Source organism: Cololabis saira, chromosome 21 (assembly GCF_033807715.1).
Source record: "Cololabis saira isolate AMF1-May2022 chromosome 21, fColSai1.1, whole genome shotgun sequence".
Classification (NCBI taxonomy): Eukaryota; Metazoa; Chordata; class Actinopteri; order Beloniformes; family Belonidae; genus Cololabis; species Cololabis saira.
In genome coordinates, this window is record NC_084607.1 from 26309930 (window position 1) to 26325971 (window position 16042).

Here is a 16042-nt window from a genome sequence, read left to right on the forward strand (position 1 = left end):
CGCTAATTTCCTCTGGCTGGAATCTGGCGTGGACGTTGGTGTGTATGTGCGGTGGTCAAGTGCATTTTGGCAACAGAAGCTCTCAAGTCTCAAAGCTTTCTTTATCTGATCTGACTTCCAGTCTCGGCCCCCCACGTTAATGGGGGAGAAAGAAAGAGGAAGGAAGAGTTGACAGGAGGTGCTTTATGAAGAGGATGAGAAAAACGAGAAGAGTTGAGCCCCTGATAATCCAGACATAGTGTTCTGCTGTGTCCAGCTACGCTGGAAAACCTATTAAATAAGAAATCTGGCAGTGAATGTCGCTGCAGCTTAAACATACTGGACCTAAGCTCATCTGTCAGCTTGTATGGATACGATGATGGTGTGATATGAAAATAGAAGCTGAGCTGTAAAACTCTGCATGCTTTCATTGTTACCAGAAGGAGAGACGGATATGACCTCATCTTACGCTGTTACTGTTATTGTTAGTTCTAGAAATAACAAAAGACCTAAATCCAGCTGGATAAATGCAGCAGTGTCACATGTGCAGTTTACCCAAATCACCACTAGGGGCAAAAGCAGTTCAATCTTTTCTGATCTCCTTGTTAAAATGCTTACATGTAGTTGTTATTAGACTACACTGGTCCAGTGTCGACCAAAGTGCGACTGATTGAGAAGTCTGAGCTGAAAACCAAATACAGCAATTTTATAGTTTATCTCTATACTGGTTTTTCAAAAACCTCTCGCAGGGAATTTGGAAACACTATAATATAACATTTACAAGGCTTGACTATAGGCTTTATGTGGCAACTAAAATGTAAACTGCTTTCATTCTCATTTCTCTACAGGAGACAATGAGAGAAAAAATCTACACACCTTTGACTGTAGAAAGTGCTGTGGATGCCAGGTAAGACGCACTAAGCAGTGCAAGCAAATCCTGACATTTCACGCGTGATGCATGTATGAGAGGAGATTAACAGTGAGTTAGAATTTGTTCCCATTTGTGGATATACCTAAATCAATATGTCTTTAATCATCACAAATGATGTAGAAATCCTCTTTATATATTTATCTTGGATGAGTAATGTACTGTAATGTGAGATCTGACAGGGGACCCGTGCTATTATTCCTTACACCAGGTCTGAGCCAGATTCATGTGCTAATTCTTTGTCCTTTTAACACCCAATATTCCCATACCACTTCTCCAGAGATGCGGTTGCCAAGATCTTGTACTCGCTGCTTTTCCACTGGTTAACAGAGAGGATCAATGCTCAGGTTTACCCACTCCAACATACCCTCTCCATCTCCATCCTTGACATCTATGGATTTGAGGTAGGCAGGTTTGCTCAACTGACATCTTTTGTCCTCTAACAACCCTCCAACAAACAGACAAACAAAGAAAAAGCAATAGCATTATTTACCAACTGTGGTTCTTCCTAAAGTAAACATTTATTCTGTGATAGATGCTTGGGTTGTGGTTCATGACCTTCCCCTGACTCCTTATCTCGTTTGGCATGAAAAGGCTGCCGTATGATGGGTTTGGGTTACTTAGATGTCAAAACATTTACTTCCCCACAACATTCATACCATGGTTTAAAAAAAAAAAACTTCTTGGCCAAAAAGGAAAAACAGGTCAGAATCTGAATTTGCACTCAAAGTACGTTCAAATTGACGAGTCATTTAACCCTGATGCTCTTCATACAGAAACAATCAATTCAGAAAACACCGTCTGTAGAAAAGGAAATCATCAAAGTATTTGCATCAAACAAAGCGACCAACTAAGGCAATCCTTAATTCCTGACATATGGAATAATACACAGAAAATACTGAATTATTTGTTTTCTTTTAGAAGTGTTTAATTGTTGTTTAAGTGGTGCTTAAATTTGCATAAATTTAGCTCTGCACTGAAAATATTTGTTTTATTTCTAGTTAAAATGTCTCATTTTTGGTCAAAAAAATCTCATTACAGTTAAAACAGGACTCATCACTGGAAAAAATAACAATTTTCACCTGTTTCAAGTAAATTTTCACTGGAAATAAGTAGAAACATCTGCCAGTGGAACAAGATTTTTTTGCTTGTAATGAGAAGATAAATCTTGTCCCACTGGCAGATTTTTCTACTTATTTCAAGTGAAAATTTACTTGAAACAGGTGAAAATTGTCAAATAACAAGTTATTTTTCTGGTAATGAGTCTTGTTTTAAGTGTAATGAGATTTTTTGACTAAAAATTTGACATTTTAACTAGAAATAAGACAAATATTCCTGATAAGATTTTGAGATTTTTTTGCAGTGTGGAGCAGTGGAAAAGGGTCACAAGGTCTGCCAAGTCCAGATTTACCCAGTTATGGTCTCATGGTTGCAGCAGTTGCCATGATGCGTATTTCCTGTGGACTCAGTATTATGATCTGGGGTTGCTTTAGTTAGTCAGGGCTGGGCTCAGCAATGCTGTGTGTCCTAAAAGGTCAGCTGGGTACCTGAATGTACCAAATGACTAAGTTATCCCATCAAAATATTTTTTTCCCTAATGGAACTGGCTCGTTGCCAATATGACAATCACATGATTCCTGATCGTTCAGAGTAACAACTTAAAAAGTGGATTGGTAATCACATAGTCCACTCCTCAACCCCCTTTGGATGGGCTGGAGAAGACGCTATGCAGAGATCTGACTCTCCTATCATCAATAGAAGACATGACAGAAATTACAGCAGATTTAAACAGAATGAAATGCTATGACATTGTATATCTTTATTGAAAGGAGACCACAGTGAGTGTGTGACATTATCTGAACTAAAGGTAAACTGACAAAATATCACAGGTTAGCTGTTTTGACTAGGCGATCTTTTTGAAATCTGTATCACATAACCTGGTCTAAACAGAATAGTTTTAGGCAAAGCAGACTAACCCCATACTATCAGATGAATCATATTTGATGAACTACAAGAAAAAGAGTAAAAATGATGACTGTTTACTAACAGGCAGACACGATCATCCAGTTACCTATTTCTTACACTCTATAGTATCTTGTTAGATATGAGACATGAGAAAAATAACCAGAAGTGTCTGTGTGTGCGTTTGTTTGACTGTGTGTGTCCGGGGCAACAGGATCTGGCCTTCAACAGCTTTGAGCAGATTTGCATAAATTATGCAAACGAGTATCTGCAATTCTTCTTCAACAGGATCATATTCAGAGAGGAGCAGGTGAGTCCACCTCACACCTGCAGTGACAATTGATTAAATAAGAACCATGCAGACTCTAATGCAGGCAGAAATTTCTCATCAGTGTATTTGCATATCCTGCAGTAGGTCGACATGTGTACAAATAGATCTCAATTACAGGTTAAACCTAGTTAGTGAGTTAGTAGTGTTGAAACAATGCACCTCACATTAAAATGTATCTGATGCCCACACAGGAGGAATACCGCAGAGAACAAATCCAGTGGCAGGACATCACATTCAACGACAACCAAGCTTGCATCGACCTTATTGCTGCAAAGCCTCATGGGATACTGAGGATTCTGGATGACCAGAGCTGTTTCCCGCAGGTAGAGATCGTTCGAGCTTCAAAGAGCCTTTAATATCCTGCAGTATCTCTGAAATGCATGTCAATAAGAATATGCTAATTGGTCGACAGGCAACAGACCACACTTTCCTCCAAAAGTGTCACTATCACCATGGTAACAACCCACTGTATCAGAAGCCAAAGATGCCCATTCCAGAGTTCGCCATCAAGCATTTTGCGGGTAGAGTCACTTACCAGGTACTCAGAACCTTATTGGTTCATCAGTTTTTATTAATTTTATCACTTTCTAATAGTGTGGCTATTTTAAAAACCACTTCTACTGCCAAAGCATATGCAGCATGTACTACTGGCGTTGCAGCTGTTGTTAATATATACAGCCTCCAATTCCAACAAAAGGTGGGAAACTGTTGGCTGTGAACAAAAACAGAAAGTGCAATGATGAAACAAACAAAAAAGAAAAAGCTCCATATAATACCACACCATCAGATATGCAGGCTTTCCAACTGAACACTGACAACAAGTTGGATGGGTCCTCTCTTCCAGATGACATGGTGTCAGTGGTTAACAAAAACTGTTCAAAGTTGGATTCCTCTGACTACAGGACAATACAGGACTGTCTCAGAAAATTAGAATATTGAGATAAAGTCCTTTATTTTCTGTAATGCAAAAATGTCATACATTCTGGATTTATTACAAATCAACCGAAATATTGCAAGCCTTTTATTATTTTAATATTGCTGATCATGGCATACAGCTTAAGAAAACTCAAATATCCTATCTCAAAAAATTTGAATATTCTGGGAATCTTAATTTTAAACTGTAAGCCATAATCAGCAATATTAAAATAATAAAAGGCTTGCAATATTTCAGTTGATTTGTAATGAATCCAGAATCTATGAATTTTTTGTTTTTTTTAATTGCATTACAGAAAATAAAGAACATTATCACAATATTCAAATTTTCTGAGACAGTCCTGTATATCAAATTAGCTTTGGTCCTATCTGGATCATGTTCACTTATGGTTTCATCTTTGCATGCGAGAGCTTTAACCCATGTTTGTGGGTGACATGACCAGCTCTGCTCTGACACAGTGATTTGATTGGATTTCTTCCTCCAATGCTCCAATGCAATGTGCCTGACAAACTAGCAAATTGTAAACTAAGCAGTGAACAAGTTAACATCGACTAATATAAGCTGTTACTGATGCAGGTTTACAAGTTCCTGGATAAGAACTACGATCAGGTCCGGCAGGATGTTCTGGACCTGTTCATTCAGAGTCGGAACAAGGTGAGGGGAGAGGAACCCCCACATTCCAACTTGCTCTCTGACTGAATAACACACATGAACGTAAGCTCGCATGTGTGTGTTTCTGTGAGTCTAGATGGTGTCAAACCTCTTCCTGGTTCACGCGGAGGTCATGGGTCAGCAGAGAGGAGGACACATGAGGAAAAGCAGCTCAGTCACCAGAAAATACCAAGCTTCTACCGTCAGCAGCAAGTTCCAGCAGTCACTGCTCGAGCTTGTTGAGAAGATGGAAAGGTGAGGTGGCTGTACTTTATTTATTCACACACGTTACAGATACTGACTCCAAATAGCACAGTTTATGTACAAATGTTCAAACATAGATTTAGATGAGAAAGAAAATCAGCTAGTTTTTGACCTCACTCCTCACCTACTGTACCTTGTTCTTTTACTTTTCAGGTGCAATCCTTTTTTTGTTCGCTGCATTAAGCCAAATAACATGAAGGTAGAGCTTGAAACGTTCTGTCTTTCTGCACATTTACTGCTCATGCATCCCACTTAGTGTATGTGAGCAGCTGTCCGTGTTTGCTTAGCAACCAGGTGTGTTTGAGGACGACCTGGTCAGCAACCAGCTGCAACACTCCGGGGTCCTGGAGACCATCAGGATCAGAAGAGAAGGATATCCAGTTCGAATGCCATTCTACATGTTTCTCTTCAGGTAAAATACACAGAACGAAAGCATTTTGAGGCTCAGAGCGATTCTTGCCATAACCGGGGTTTTTACTTCCTTTCATAGTTTTTTGATGGGAATGAATGCTCTGTTTGGTAATAGGATTCTGATGAATGTCTTGCTGCAAGGGCGTATGGTACCCAAAGATAAGTGTTTCCTCAGAATGTCTGATGATTAACATCTTTTCTCATGATGTCATATACTTTGATAAGGGTAAATGTAAACTTGCATAGCGCCTTCCAGCTGTATTCCTGCAGCCCCAAAGCACTTTACACCCCAGACATTCACCCATTCACACGCCGGTTGTCGGCGGAGCTGCCATATCAACGGTGCTGGCCTGACAATCAGGAGCAACTGGGGGTTCAGCGTCTGACCCAACAACACTTTGGTGGACATGGGAGGAACTAGAGCTTGAACCACTGACCTTCACGTTAATGGGTGAACGCTATAATGTTTGGAAAACTCTAAAGCATTGTTTTGTAAATTGTTTTAGTGGGGTTAATGACTTTTCCTCCCTTATGCCAAAGGAAAACTGTATCCCTTCTCGTCTTTGAACTGAAGTGATGAACAAAAGCTCTCTTCTTTGTCCACGCAAGCTTTTGTTTTTGTTTTGTTTTTTTGCATCTACAGTGTCTTATAAAAATGAGTCATCTGTGGGGATCTAAAGGAATCAGCCTTGTGCAGAGTTTGCTGGAGTGTCTGTCTTGAGATACCAGTAACTTGATTCTTTAGTCTTCTTTGATTCTCCAGGGGCGACTTGGTGGTGATTTTAATTACAGATATTCTGCCTTGAATCATCAGGCAAAGCTTTAAAAAAACACAGAATGGTGATCTTTTGATGTCGTCAAAACAGTCATAGAAATAGTTAGCAGACATGTTGGACCCTCCTCAGAGTCTATGTCCAAACCTTTAACCTGGAGAAAATCAGAGAATGCCAGAAATTCCAGTGAAAGTATTGATAAAACTTGTGAAAAAAGTTTGTGTGAATAGCTGTGAAAGGACTGTGGTATTGATGACTGAGGTTTAAGGAGATGATAATATGCACAAGTTCTTCAGGAAAAAAAAACAAAAATCCCAAAGTCATTTTGTTGTAGCACAATATCTTATTTTCAAGTCATTCTTGGGAGAAAAAAACAATGGATTAACATTTTGCTTTGATATTAATAACCTGGCGATTACAGTAGAAATTGATGTGCACTTTGAGCTGAGTATACATATACTTTTAGACATTTGTGCCTTTACACTCAAGTGAACGTGTGTCATCCTCAGATATAAGTCCCTGGTGGGCATACAAGAGGTTCCAGCAGCAACTGAAGAAAACTGTGTGATACTGCTCAGTAAGCTGTGTCCCCTCCGACCCGGAGCCTTCCAGGTCGGTGTCACAAAGGTGAGATACATGCATCCTAGCAAAAACTAGCTTCACACGAGGATTCTGCTGTAATAATGTGTTTTGAATTCAATTTTTTTCCAACTGTGACATGCATTTATTTATTTTGTTGTGCTTGAATGGCAGCTGTTTCTAAAAGAGGACATCTACCAGCTGTTGGAGTGTAAACGAGAGCGATCCCGTCATCTTGCCGCTCTCACCTTGCAGCGCTACACTCGCATGTTCTTCGTCAGGAAACGCTATCTCGCCTTTCGCTACAAAATCATCGGGTTTCAGGCACAGTGTCGGGGCTTCCTTGTTAGGTAGGCTGTCATATTAAAGCTGGAACTTTGATCTTTTACATGAGGGTGATGGGATGTTAAAGGTAGGGTAAGGGATTCTAACCAAGAAGTCTTTCAGTCAGGTTCAGAGGAGGAACAGCTGGTGGTGGTTTTCTCTGGGAGCTCTGGAGGTTTTGTTGGTGTTTTGTGTTACGTACCAACCGAATTGACTTCACCTAGAAATTACTTACCCTGCCTTTAAGGTAGCAAATGTGATTAAGTCCCAGACTCAATCCAAGGAGGGCTGCAGTGCTTTATCTGTTCAGGTGTGGCAAAGGTTTCCAAGGAAATCAGATTGCTAATTAATTTGAGACTGAATATGTGTAGACTATGAGTTCAATTTTAACAGTATTTCAACTCTCATTCTATCTTCTAGGAAGCAGTATATGAAAATGAGGAAGAGTCTGGTCCGGTTCCGCTCTATCGTCCACATGTACGTCAACCGCAAGCAATACATCAAGGTACATTCGTTCTTCCAAGCAGCTTTTTTATACATTAATATTCCTCCATTCTTGAAATACGCTGCCAAAACACTGATAGATCTCCTAATTATGTTTAAACATTGTGGTTTCTGTGATCCCTCACAGATGAAGTTTGATGCCAAAAGAATAGCTGAGGAGCAGAGGAGGAGGAGAGACATGGTATGATGAAAGTTCAGACAGACGTAACACAGGACTCAAGCGGGAAAATGAACACTTCTTTTGCAGCTTAGATGTTATGTTAAGATTAGCTGAAACTGATTAACTTTTCCCAGATAAACTGAAAACAGTAACTCTTTCAGGAGCTGAGCAAGAGGGAGGTGGTTAATGTCACACACCTGGTGATCCCTGCAGAACTGGGCACTTTACTACAGATGGTAGGAGGTGTGTAGATTTCCATCTCCTCTATCACTGTTCTTCACATCTTGTATAATTCATGAATTAAAGGAATAAAAGCACTTCTCAGCACTGACACCGTCAACTCAACAATGATTTAAATCATCCATCATCCAGACAGGACTGACATGAGTCAAAAAAATAAACAGATACTGTGAAAAATATGGAGCCAACAGTATTTCTTCTCAGTTTTCTGATACCAAAAGCATTTTAGAAGCTCCTGAGTGTGTACTGTCTGACCTGTCCTTATGTCTGCTGCTCAGTCAGGAGGGAGCTGCACGCAGACTGTTTGGCGCTGCTTCAGGCTCCCTACATCCAGGAAGAAGCTCAGCTCACGCTGCCTCTGGACATTAACAACTACCCTTTTTACCGCTACGTACAGATCTACTTCAGGGTGAGATGTGCATCAGCAGAATCACTATTAAAGCTTCACGTGTACAGACCACCTTGGTCTGTAGATAACTGTGGAGGACCAAAACTCACATAATTAAAAATAAAAGCAGAAATATATATATATTTTGTTTCTCCTTTTCCTTATATGTGCATTTTTGCGAAGAAATGTACAGGGCTGTCTCAGAAAATTTGAATATTGTGATAAAGTTCTTTATTTTCTGTAATGCAATTAAAAAAACTAAAATGTCATACATTCTGGATTCATTACAAATCAACTGAAATATTGCAAGCCTTTTATTATTTTAATATTGCTGATTATGGATTACAGTTTAAGATTAAGATTCCCAGAATATTCTAATTTTTTGAGATAGGATATTTGAGTTTTCTTAAACTGTAAGCCATGATCAGCAATATTAAAATAATAAAAGCCTTGCAATATTTCAGTTGATTTGTAATGAATCCAGAATGTATGACATTTTTGCATTACAGAAAATAAAGGACTTTATCACACCTGTGTGTATATATATATGTATATATATATATATATATATATATATATATATATATATATATATATATATATATATATATATATATATATATATATATATATATATATATATATATATCCTTAAGAGGAGATGAAGGAATGTAAACACAAGAAATGCATGTAAAGGGAAAAGGAAAAACAAAATAAATATATTTCTGCTTTTATTTTTAAATATTTAATTATGTCAGTTTTGGTCCTCCATAAATACATGCAGTATAAGAAGTATAATTAAATTATATTCATAATGTGTATAGTTCCCCATTTTTAATACATTTTAAATTTTTTTTTCAAAAGCTAAAATATATATGGCTTCTTTATTTTGCAATTAGCAGTATTTTTGAAGGCCTACCAGCAAACTGATCAAAAATAAAATTCTCAGAAACTCTCAGAAATTGTGTTATAAGCATGCTGGAAGCATGACCTTGGGAAATATACTGCAATATTTAACCGTACAAGTAAATGTCAGCACCCTCAGCTTGTTGTCTCCTGGGGTCAAAGATGTAATCGGATCAACACCATCTCCCTACAATTCATAATCCTGGGTTTTGAAGGTAAACAGTATCAATTTTGTGTTGTTGCAGGAGCCAAAGTTTGGGATGCTGATGGCCCCTCTGGCATCTGCTCTGACCCGGCTGGAGGAGGACCTGAGCAGGGACGCTCTGGACCTTTTCAAGATGGTAAAACCTAGATATCAAAGCTATGAATCGATTAGTTGTCACACCATCTAACCAGAATAACTTGTTATTGATGTTTTTCTTCTATCTCGTTCAGGTGTTACGATTCATGGGGGACCCTCACCTGAACGGAGCACAGGAAAACATGTTTGGGAATTACATCATCCAAAGAGGTCTGTCGTCTCCAGGGTTACGAGACGAGATCCTGGCTCAGGTTGTCAACCAGGTGTGGAGGAACACAAACGCTGACAACGCAGAGAGAGGTTGGCTGCTGCTTCTGGCCTGTGCTTGCAGCTTCGCTCCGTCGCCCAAGTTGGACAAATATCTGCTGAAGTGAGAAAGGAGTTTTCTTCAAAGTGATTGTAAAAGATGCAGATCGAAATATTTAATGTAATTCTCATGCAAACAGGTTTTGTGCAGCAAGGTAATCAAGAGAAGATTTTCATTTATGAAGACAGCAATCTAAAGATCAACTGGTTCACTATAAAGAACAACAAAAAAAGAAACATTGTAAATTATATTCCAATATAGCAATACCGTATAAGAGGCCAAAGTCAGTAATTTGCAATAACGGTAGAACGGTCAACCTGTCAAATTGTTTTTAAATTGGATTTTTGGATTCTTTACAATTCCGACTTTTTGTCTTTGGTTTTGGTTTGTGGTCTGAAGGCCATCAGTTTTCCTTAAAAGAAGCCTTACATCATTGTGGGGGTCTTAAATAACCTAATTTGTCGTTTGCTCTTCAGATTGGTGTCAGACCGCGCCCCTGCTGGCTGTCAGGCTTTACTGCAACACAGACTCATTCAAGCCAATCAGAAGGTGCAGCTGTATTCAGGCTCCACCCTCGACACGTCACGGACCTATCCGCTGTCACTGCTGGAGTGGACAGCCAATAGGAAGAAGGCTAATATGGTTCTGCATGTGCATTGTTTCGATGGTGAGGTGCATTTGACCTTTTTAATGTGTTTTATGCGGATCCTGGAAGGCGATGCCAAAACACAGGCAGCAATTGTAAAAACATTCTATAATTCTGCATCTATAGTTGTGCTTTTAAATTAATTTTTGAAGCATTAAAGAACATCTAAATGTTGGTGAAATATAATGCCTTTGAAGTGACCTTCATCATCTACTCTGTCCACACCTCAAAGAAAAGCTAAGATTGTCAAGCACCACTTATGTTTTGGGGATCAATTACAGCCCCTGGTCATTGATTATTAGTTGCCACTTGGCATCAGATAAAGAGACCTTGGGTTCTGTGAGCTTTGACTTGTGCACAAGTTTGCTTGTAATCTGTAAAGAGTTACATACAAACAATACAAACAACAGTGATAGATGTTTATTCGGTAACCTTTCTCTGCAGGAGCATCGTTCCTGTGTCCTGTCCATTCCTGGACCAGTGGAGAGGATTTAGCAGGACACATCCTCCGTCACAGGTTTCTAATTTCGTACATTAAGGAGAAAATTAGGATGATTCACTTTTTGTACTTTTTTCTAAGAATCTATAAATTGTTGTTTTTTTGGAATTACATTTTTTTTTCTCTGGAGTTCCTACTTTTGTCTCAGAATTGTGTAATCCAAGTCTGAATTCTGACTTTTTTTTTCATATGCTGTTTGTCACAGAATTTTGAGACTGAAGCTGGAATTTTGACTGAGACCGAAATCAGAATCCTCACATCGGCAAAATTCAGGCTTTTTTAGGTCACAATTCTGACTTTAGTCTCAGAGAAAAGTTAGAATCTTCACTTTTCTTGTCAGAACTTTGCTTGTTTTTTTTTTTTAACTACTTGTTTTTAATCATTTTCTTGGTTGAAGTCTGAATCCTACATTTTCCCAGGATGTGAGTGAAAAACCTGACTTCTAAAAACATAATAATTACTCCATACGCTTACATTTTACTGTGGTTTACTCCTCGTCTGTGTAGTGTTGATGTCAGTATTTAAACATATCTTAGAATAGTTCACTACCTTTTTTTTTAGTCCCACCATTAACTGTGAGTAGGTAATGTATGGGTTTGTTGATTTTGCGGTCTTGCAGGGGAGTGTCTGACTGCTGGAGGGGCAGCTCCATCCTGATGAAGGAGCACAGCCAGTGGGTGGAGTTAGCAGGTCATGACTACGTGCTGGACCTGGTGTCCGACCTCGAACTTCCCTCAGAGTTCCCAAAGCACAAGAGCTATTTCATCATCAGCACTGACAACCCAGCAAAAGTCCGATCTAATGCCAGTCTGTCAGTGTGTTTATTAAAAACAGATACGCACGGTCATGTACAGTAAAGTGTAGCACAGATGGTCATTTACACAGACCGTTGTTCTCCTCCCTTCCCTCAGTGCTCTGTTTGGCGGCGGCTTTGACTCGGATGAGGAGCTTCCTTCCTCCTTTCCTCTCAACAGCAGCAGACCTGCTTATAGTCTCCCCGACTCTGACGGTTACTACAGCCACGGTACATTACAAACACACACACACACACACACACACACACACACACACACACACACACACACACACACACACACACACACACACACACACACACACACACACACACACACACACACACACACATTTATAGGAATATAGTCTTTGTAACTAACAAGTAGGTGGTGTTCAGTGGTGCTTTAAAGTTTTGGTATGACAAAATAAATATGAACTGTGAGATAATATAATTCCCAAAACTCGTAAAAAAAGATTCAGCAAAGCAAATATCTCATGAATTTATGATTTATTTGTGTCCTTGTAGCATATAAAGGTGATTGTACCACATAGTATAAGATTGCAAAATGAATGTAAAATAAATAGATGCATCGTGATTAAGACCACAAAGGGTTATGAATCAGAAATATATGACAACAACAGGCTGTAAGAAATTAATAAACAAATGATGTAGTTCTGTCATGTGACTTTTTTTTATTGGCGGTTTAAAATTGATGCTTTGAGGCTGGAATGCCTCATTTTCTTAAGTTATTAAATCCACCCATCAACCCTTTCCTTGAACCCTTCAGTCACAGTCACAGTCACACAGATTAAAATACAAGCAGACTGCATGCACCAGACAAGATGTTTGATGAATCCCTGTTCTTTAACTAGACAAGGTGTCCTGTCAAAACCCACTATCATCCCACTGATTGACTGATCTGGGTCTATATTTATGTTCAAATCAAAGGAATATTCCACAGTTGAAACAGCCCTAGGCCCACAACAATAAAACGACGGGGTTTCTCTGTAGGGACTCTATCCACATTATCATTTCAATAGTTTTTGAGTCTCCTTAGCGGCTTAAAATAGCCGTTTATTCTGACAAAGGCAGATTGTGCTTTGGGCTTAAATAAAAGGCTGTTTTCCTGCAAGCAAATATTTTATTCAGACTCAAAACTGCTTTGATTCATGCCATTCTGGTCCCCTTCAAAAGCTTACATTCGTTACCATCTAATAATAGATCTAGGATCCTTTTGAGATGCAGGAATTTTCTTTAAGATGTGTGAGTTTGATGTTCGTTATGCTTCCAGTCACAAGCATAACAACTCCTGAGTCCCACATTATTAAAAAAGTAGTTTTTTAATAATTCTTGCAAACCCAGTTTATACAAGATACAAATTCTTTGGAGCTCTAGAAGACATGAATAGTTTCAGCCGAGTAATAACTGAAGCACCAAAAAAGGTCGAGCTGAGAGGAGAAACCTGCTGCCAACAGCTTGGAGGCAGCACTGTCATGCGTCTAGTTGTGGATAAATGCACAAACTAATCATTTCATTTTTGTCCTGTGGGTGACTTTGATACTAGGTCATTTTTAGGGAGTTGCTAAACTAGTGAAATTAAATTTGTATAAGTATGAATGTTTTCAGCACGATGATGACTATATATACATGCCAGCCAAGGCTTGAGTCAGAGGTTGATCTTGGAAAGTCCTGCAGCGGTCGTCAACACTGAAAAAAGTTTATGGAGTTAAAAAGAACACACAGGCAGCGCTGAAACTTATCTGTATGTTTTACTAGGAAAGGAATAAAACGCTTCAGGGAAGCTGCTGGAAAGGTTTATTGAAAGTTCTTTGATCAAAAGATGACCAACAACTCAATAAACATGTTATACAAAAGTCAGTTTTGGGGAAAGAAAAACTTTTTATGCTTTGTTGTCTCTGGTTGCTATACACAACTTTGTAACATTTGTTTTGGGCCACCTTATTTTGAAAATATGTCATTTGTTAAACCATTTAGATTTGCAGAGTACTGTGACATCACAGACCAGAGAAGAGTAAAATTATCCATCTTCTTGATCTTTATTGCCAACAAACTTCTCATCTTCCTGGGTAGTGCAAAAATGCAAGAAGAATAAAAAAAAAATAATAAAAAAAGGGGGGGGAGGGGGGGGGATAAAACTGAAGAGGCACGGTTGAGGGTCACATTTGTTCTGTTTGTAAATGGTAAATTTGTGTTATTAAAACCAGACAATTGTGTCAAAAAAAAAGAAAGAAAAAAGTAACGATGTGTCTCCTTTAAAGCATCTGTGATGTTTGTGTTGTTTATGTTGTTTGTGTTGTTTGTGTTGTTTGTGTACTTCCAGCAGAGTCAGATGTGTTCAGTGATGGTCAGACTCAGAGAGGGATGGATCGCTACCTGGACAGCCTGTTTGACCCGGTTCTCTCAGATAACGGTGTAGTGAGTGCTCATTCAGGTTTACTATGAACACTTTCACCTTACGTTTCACCCTGGAAACACTATTGTTGCACCGGCCAACAGGCCACATGGTCCACGTGTGCTGCTGCAGCCTCATCTCCTCTAAATCATTATCTCTCCACACTGAAACTTACAGCGGTTTTGTGCATGTTGTACACACTGTATCCACCTGTCAATACATGCACAGCATTAGGTGAATATTGGTGCATTTCAGAGTCCAAATGTGTACTGTAAGATGACTGTTTTGCAGAATCTTGAATTACTTTAACTCCTGTCGTGTCCTTTAAAAGTAAATTTGGATAGCTTTGGGTTTTGGACTTCTGGTTGACAAAAGACAAAAACTCTTAAGATATTATTGCTTCTATAATCGATTAAAAGACAGTGAGATAAAATATGAATACAGATAGTAACTAGCTTCAGTTGCAGCTCTGCTTCCTCTGACATCTGAGAGAATGGAAGTCGGAGTTGATGGATGGAACATGTGATCCACCAGCTCTGTTTGTGTATGAATAGGCATGATTAAGTTACTAAATAACCTACCGTAGTGGACAGTAACAGCAGGCAGCATACGAACAGTAATCAGCCCAGAGCCTGATGCTGTGGCATCAACAGTTTTACACCACACATTTTATACGGTTATATGTAAAGCAAAAATAAATTGAATAACTTGCAGAGTTTCCAACTCTGAGCTCTTATCAGGATACCACAAAGACAGCAGATATTCAAATATATGAGATCATAGCAACATATTTTGTGGCGTTCTTACACACCGGCCCGTGTTTTAACATTTTTTGGCAAAATCTTTTGATCCTTTTGTTGTTCAATGAAAAGGTGTGGCTATTATTGCATAGATAGATGAATAAGGCAGATAAATCTTTATTTTCATTGTCATTTTCACAAGGCGCAAGGAAACTGAAAGGTGCTGTCTGGCATTTCTTTCCGATTAAAATTAGATTTTTCTTCTCCTCTTACTATACCTGCAGTCTGGCTGCAGACCCAGTGCAGATAGTTTCTATGACAAGGGCTTGCCGTTGTGGGGCGTTATTAGGTTTGAGTTTGTGTGTGATGGAACGTCTCATACAGTGTGTACGGTACTTCCTGGAGGGTATTCAGTTCCTGCAGCTTCAGTGACAGACTCTCAGAGAGGGTCCGAATCCTGCAACAACAATGCATTCCCTCGGTCATGTCATCTTAGCCAGTCCTCTCTTCTCTTAGTGCAAACTTTCTATCCAACTATTCCTGTCTTGTAAACTCCAGTTTTTGAGCATCTGCAACCACCTTTTCCCCTCTCTGTTTACAATCCGTGTTATCTGGTTCTCTCGGCCCTCTAGGATATGGAAAAGACAGGTTTGTCAGCAAGGATGAAGGGAGGAGGAGGTATAGGCGTCAGAGGTGAAGGACAGGGGGATGGGGAAAGTCCTGCACCGGCCAGCCGGCCTTACCCACCAGGAATACATCCTGGAGGTACGTTTGTTTCTTAAATTCTGTGTCTGAGTATTTTCTGATATTATGTTTAACATATATTCAGATGCTATATTTTCCACTATATCTCTCGATCATTAAGATATAATTATTATTATTATAAGTAATGTTTTTATGTTGTTAGCTGATCAACTGGGCTGAAGTTTTTAACTTCAGATGTAAGAGTTCACCAAACCTAATGTGTTGTCTGGGAGCTGTAATGAGCAGTCTAGCTTCATAGATA

At 39.1% G+C, this 16042-nt stretch overlaps 1 protein-coding gene across 1 annotated transcript in view; it reads left to right on the forward strand.

Annotated features, from left to right (window-relative positions):
• myo15aa (myosin XVAa) overlaps positions 1 to 16042 on the forward strand; it is a 63197-nt gene that overhangs the window by 24534 nt on the left and 22621 nt on the right. The window contains exons 13-35 of the mRNA XM_061711965.1: positions 828 to 886; positions 1188 to 1311; positions 3084 to 3179; positions 3392 to 3523; positions 3613 to 3738; positions 4711 to 4788; positions 4883 to 5040; positions 5203 to 5248; positions 5337 to 5461; positions 6743 to 6860; positions 6987 to 7162; positions 7557 to 7641; positions 7768 to 7821; positions 7962 to 8043; positions 8319 to 8449; positions 9580 to 9675; positions 9770 to 10005; positions 10419 to 10609; positions 11033 to 11105; positions 11707 to 11898; positions 11999 to 12111; positions 14225 to 14319; positions 15669 to 15801. Coding sequence (XP_061567949.1) covers positions 828 to 886; positions 1188 to 1311; positions 3084 to 3179; positions 3392 to 3523; positions 3613 to 3738; positions 4711 to 4788; positions 4883 to 5040; positions 5203 to 5248; positions 5337 to 5461; positions 6743 to 6860; positions 6987 to 7162; positions 7557 to 7641; positions 7768 to 7821; positions 7962 to 8043; positions 8319 to 8449; positions 9580 to 9675; positions 9770 to 10005; positions 10419 to 10609; positions 11033 to 11105; positions 11707 to 11898; positions 11999 to 12111; positions 14225 to 14319; positions 15669 to 15801 — 2719 coding nt within the window. The remainder of the gene's footprint in view (positions 1 to 827; positions 887 to 1187; positions 1312 to 3083; positions 3180 to 3391; positions 3524 to 3612; positions 3739 to 4710; positions 4789 to 4882; positions 5041 to 5202; positions 5249 to 5336; positions 5462 to 6742; positions 6861 to 6986; positions 7163 to 7556; positions 7642 to 7767; positions 7822 to 7961; positions 8044 to 8318; positions 8450 to 9579; positions 9676 to 9769; positions 10006 to 10418; positions 10610 to 11032; positions 11106 to 11706; positions 11899 to 11998; positions 12112 to 14224; positions 14320 to 15668; positions 15802 to 16042) is intronic.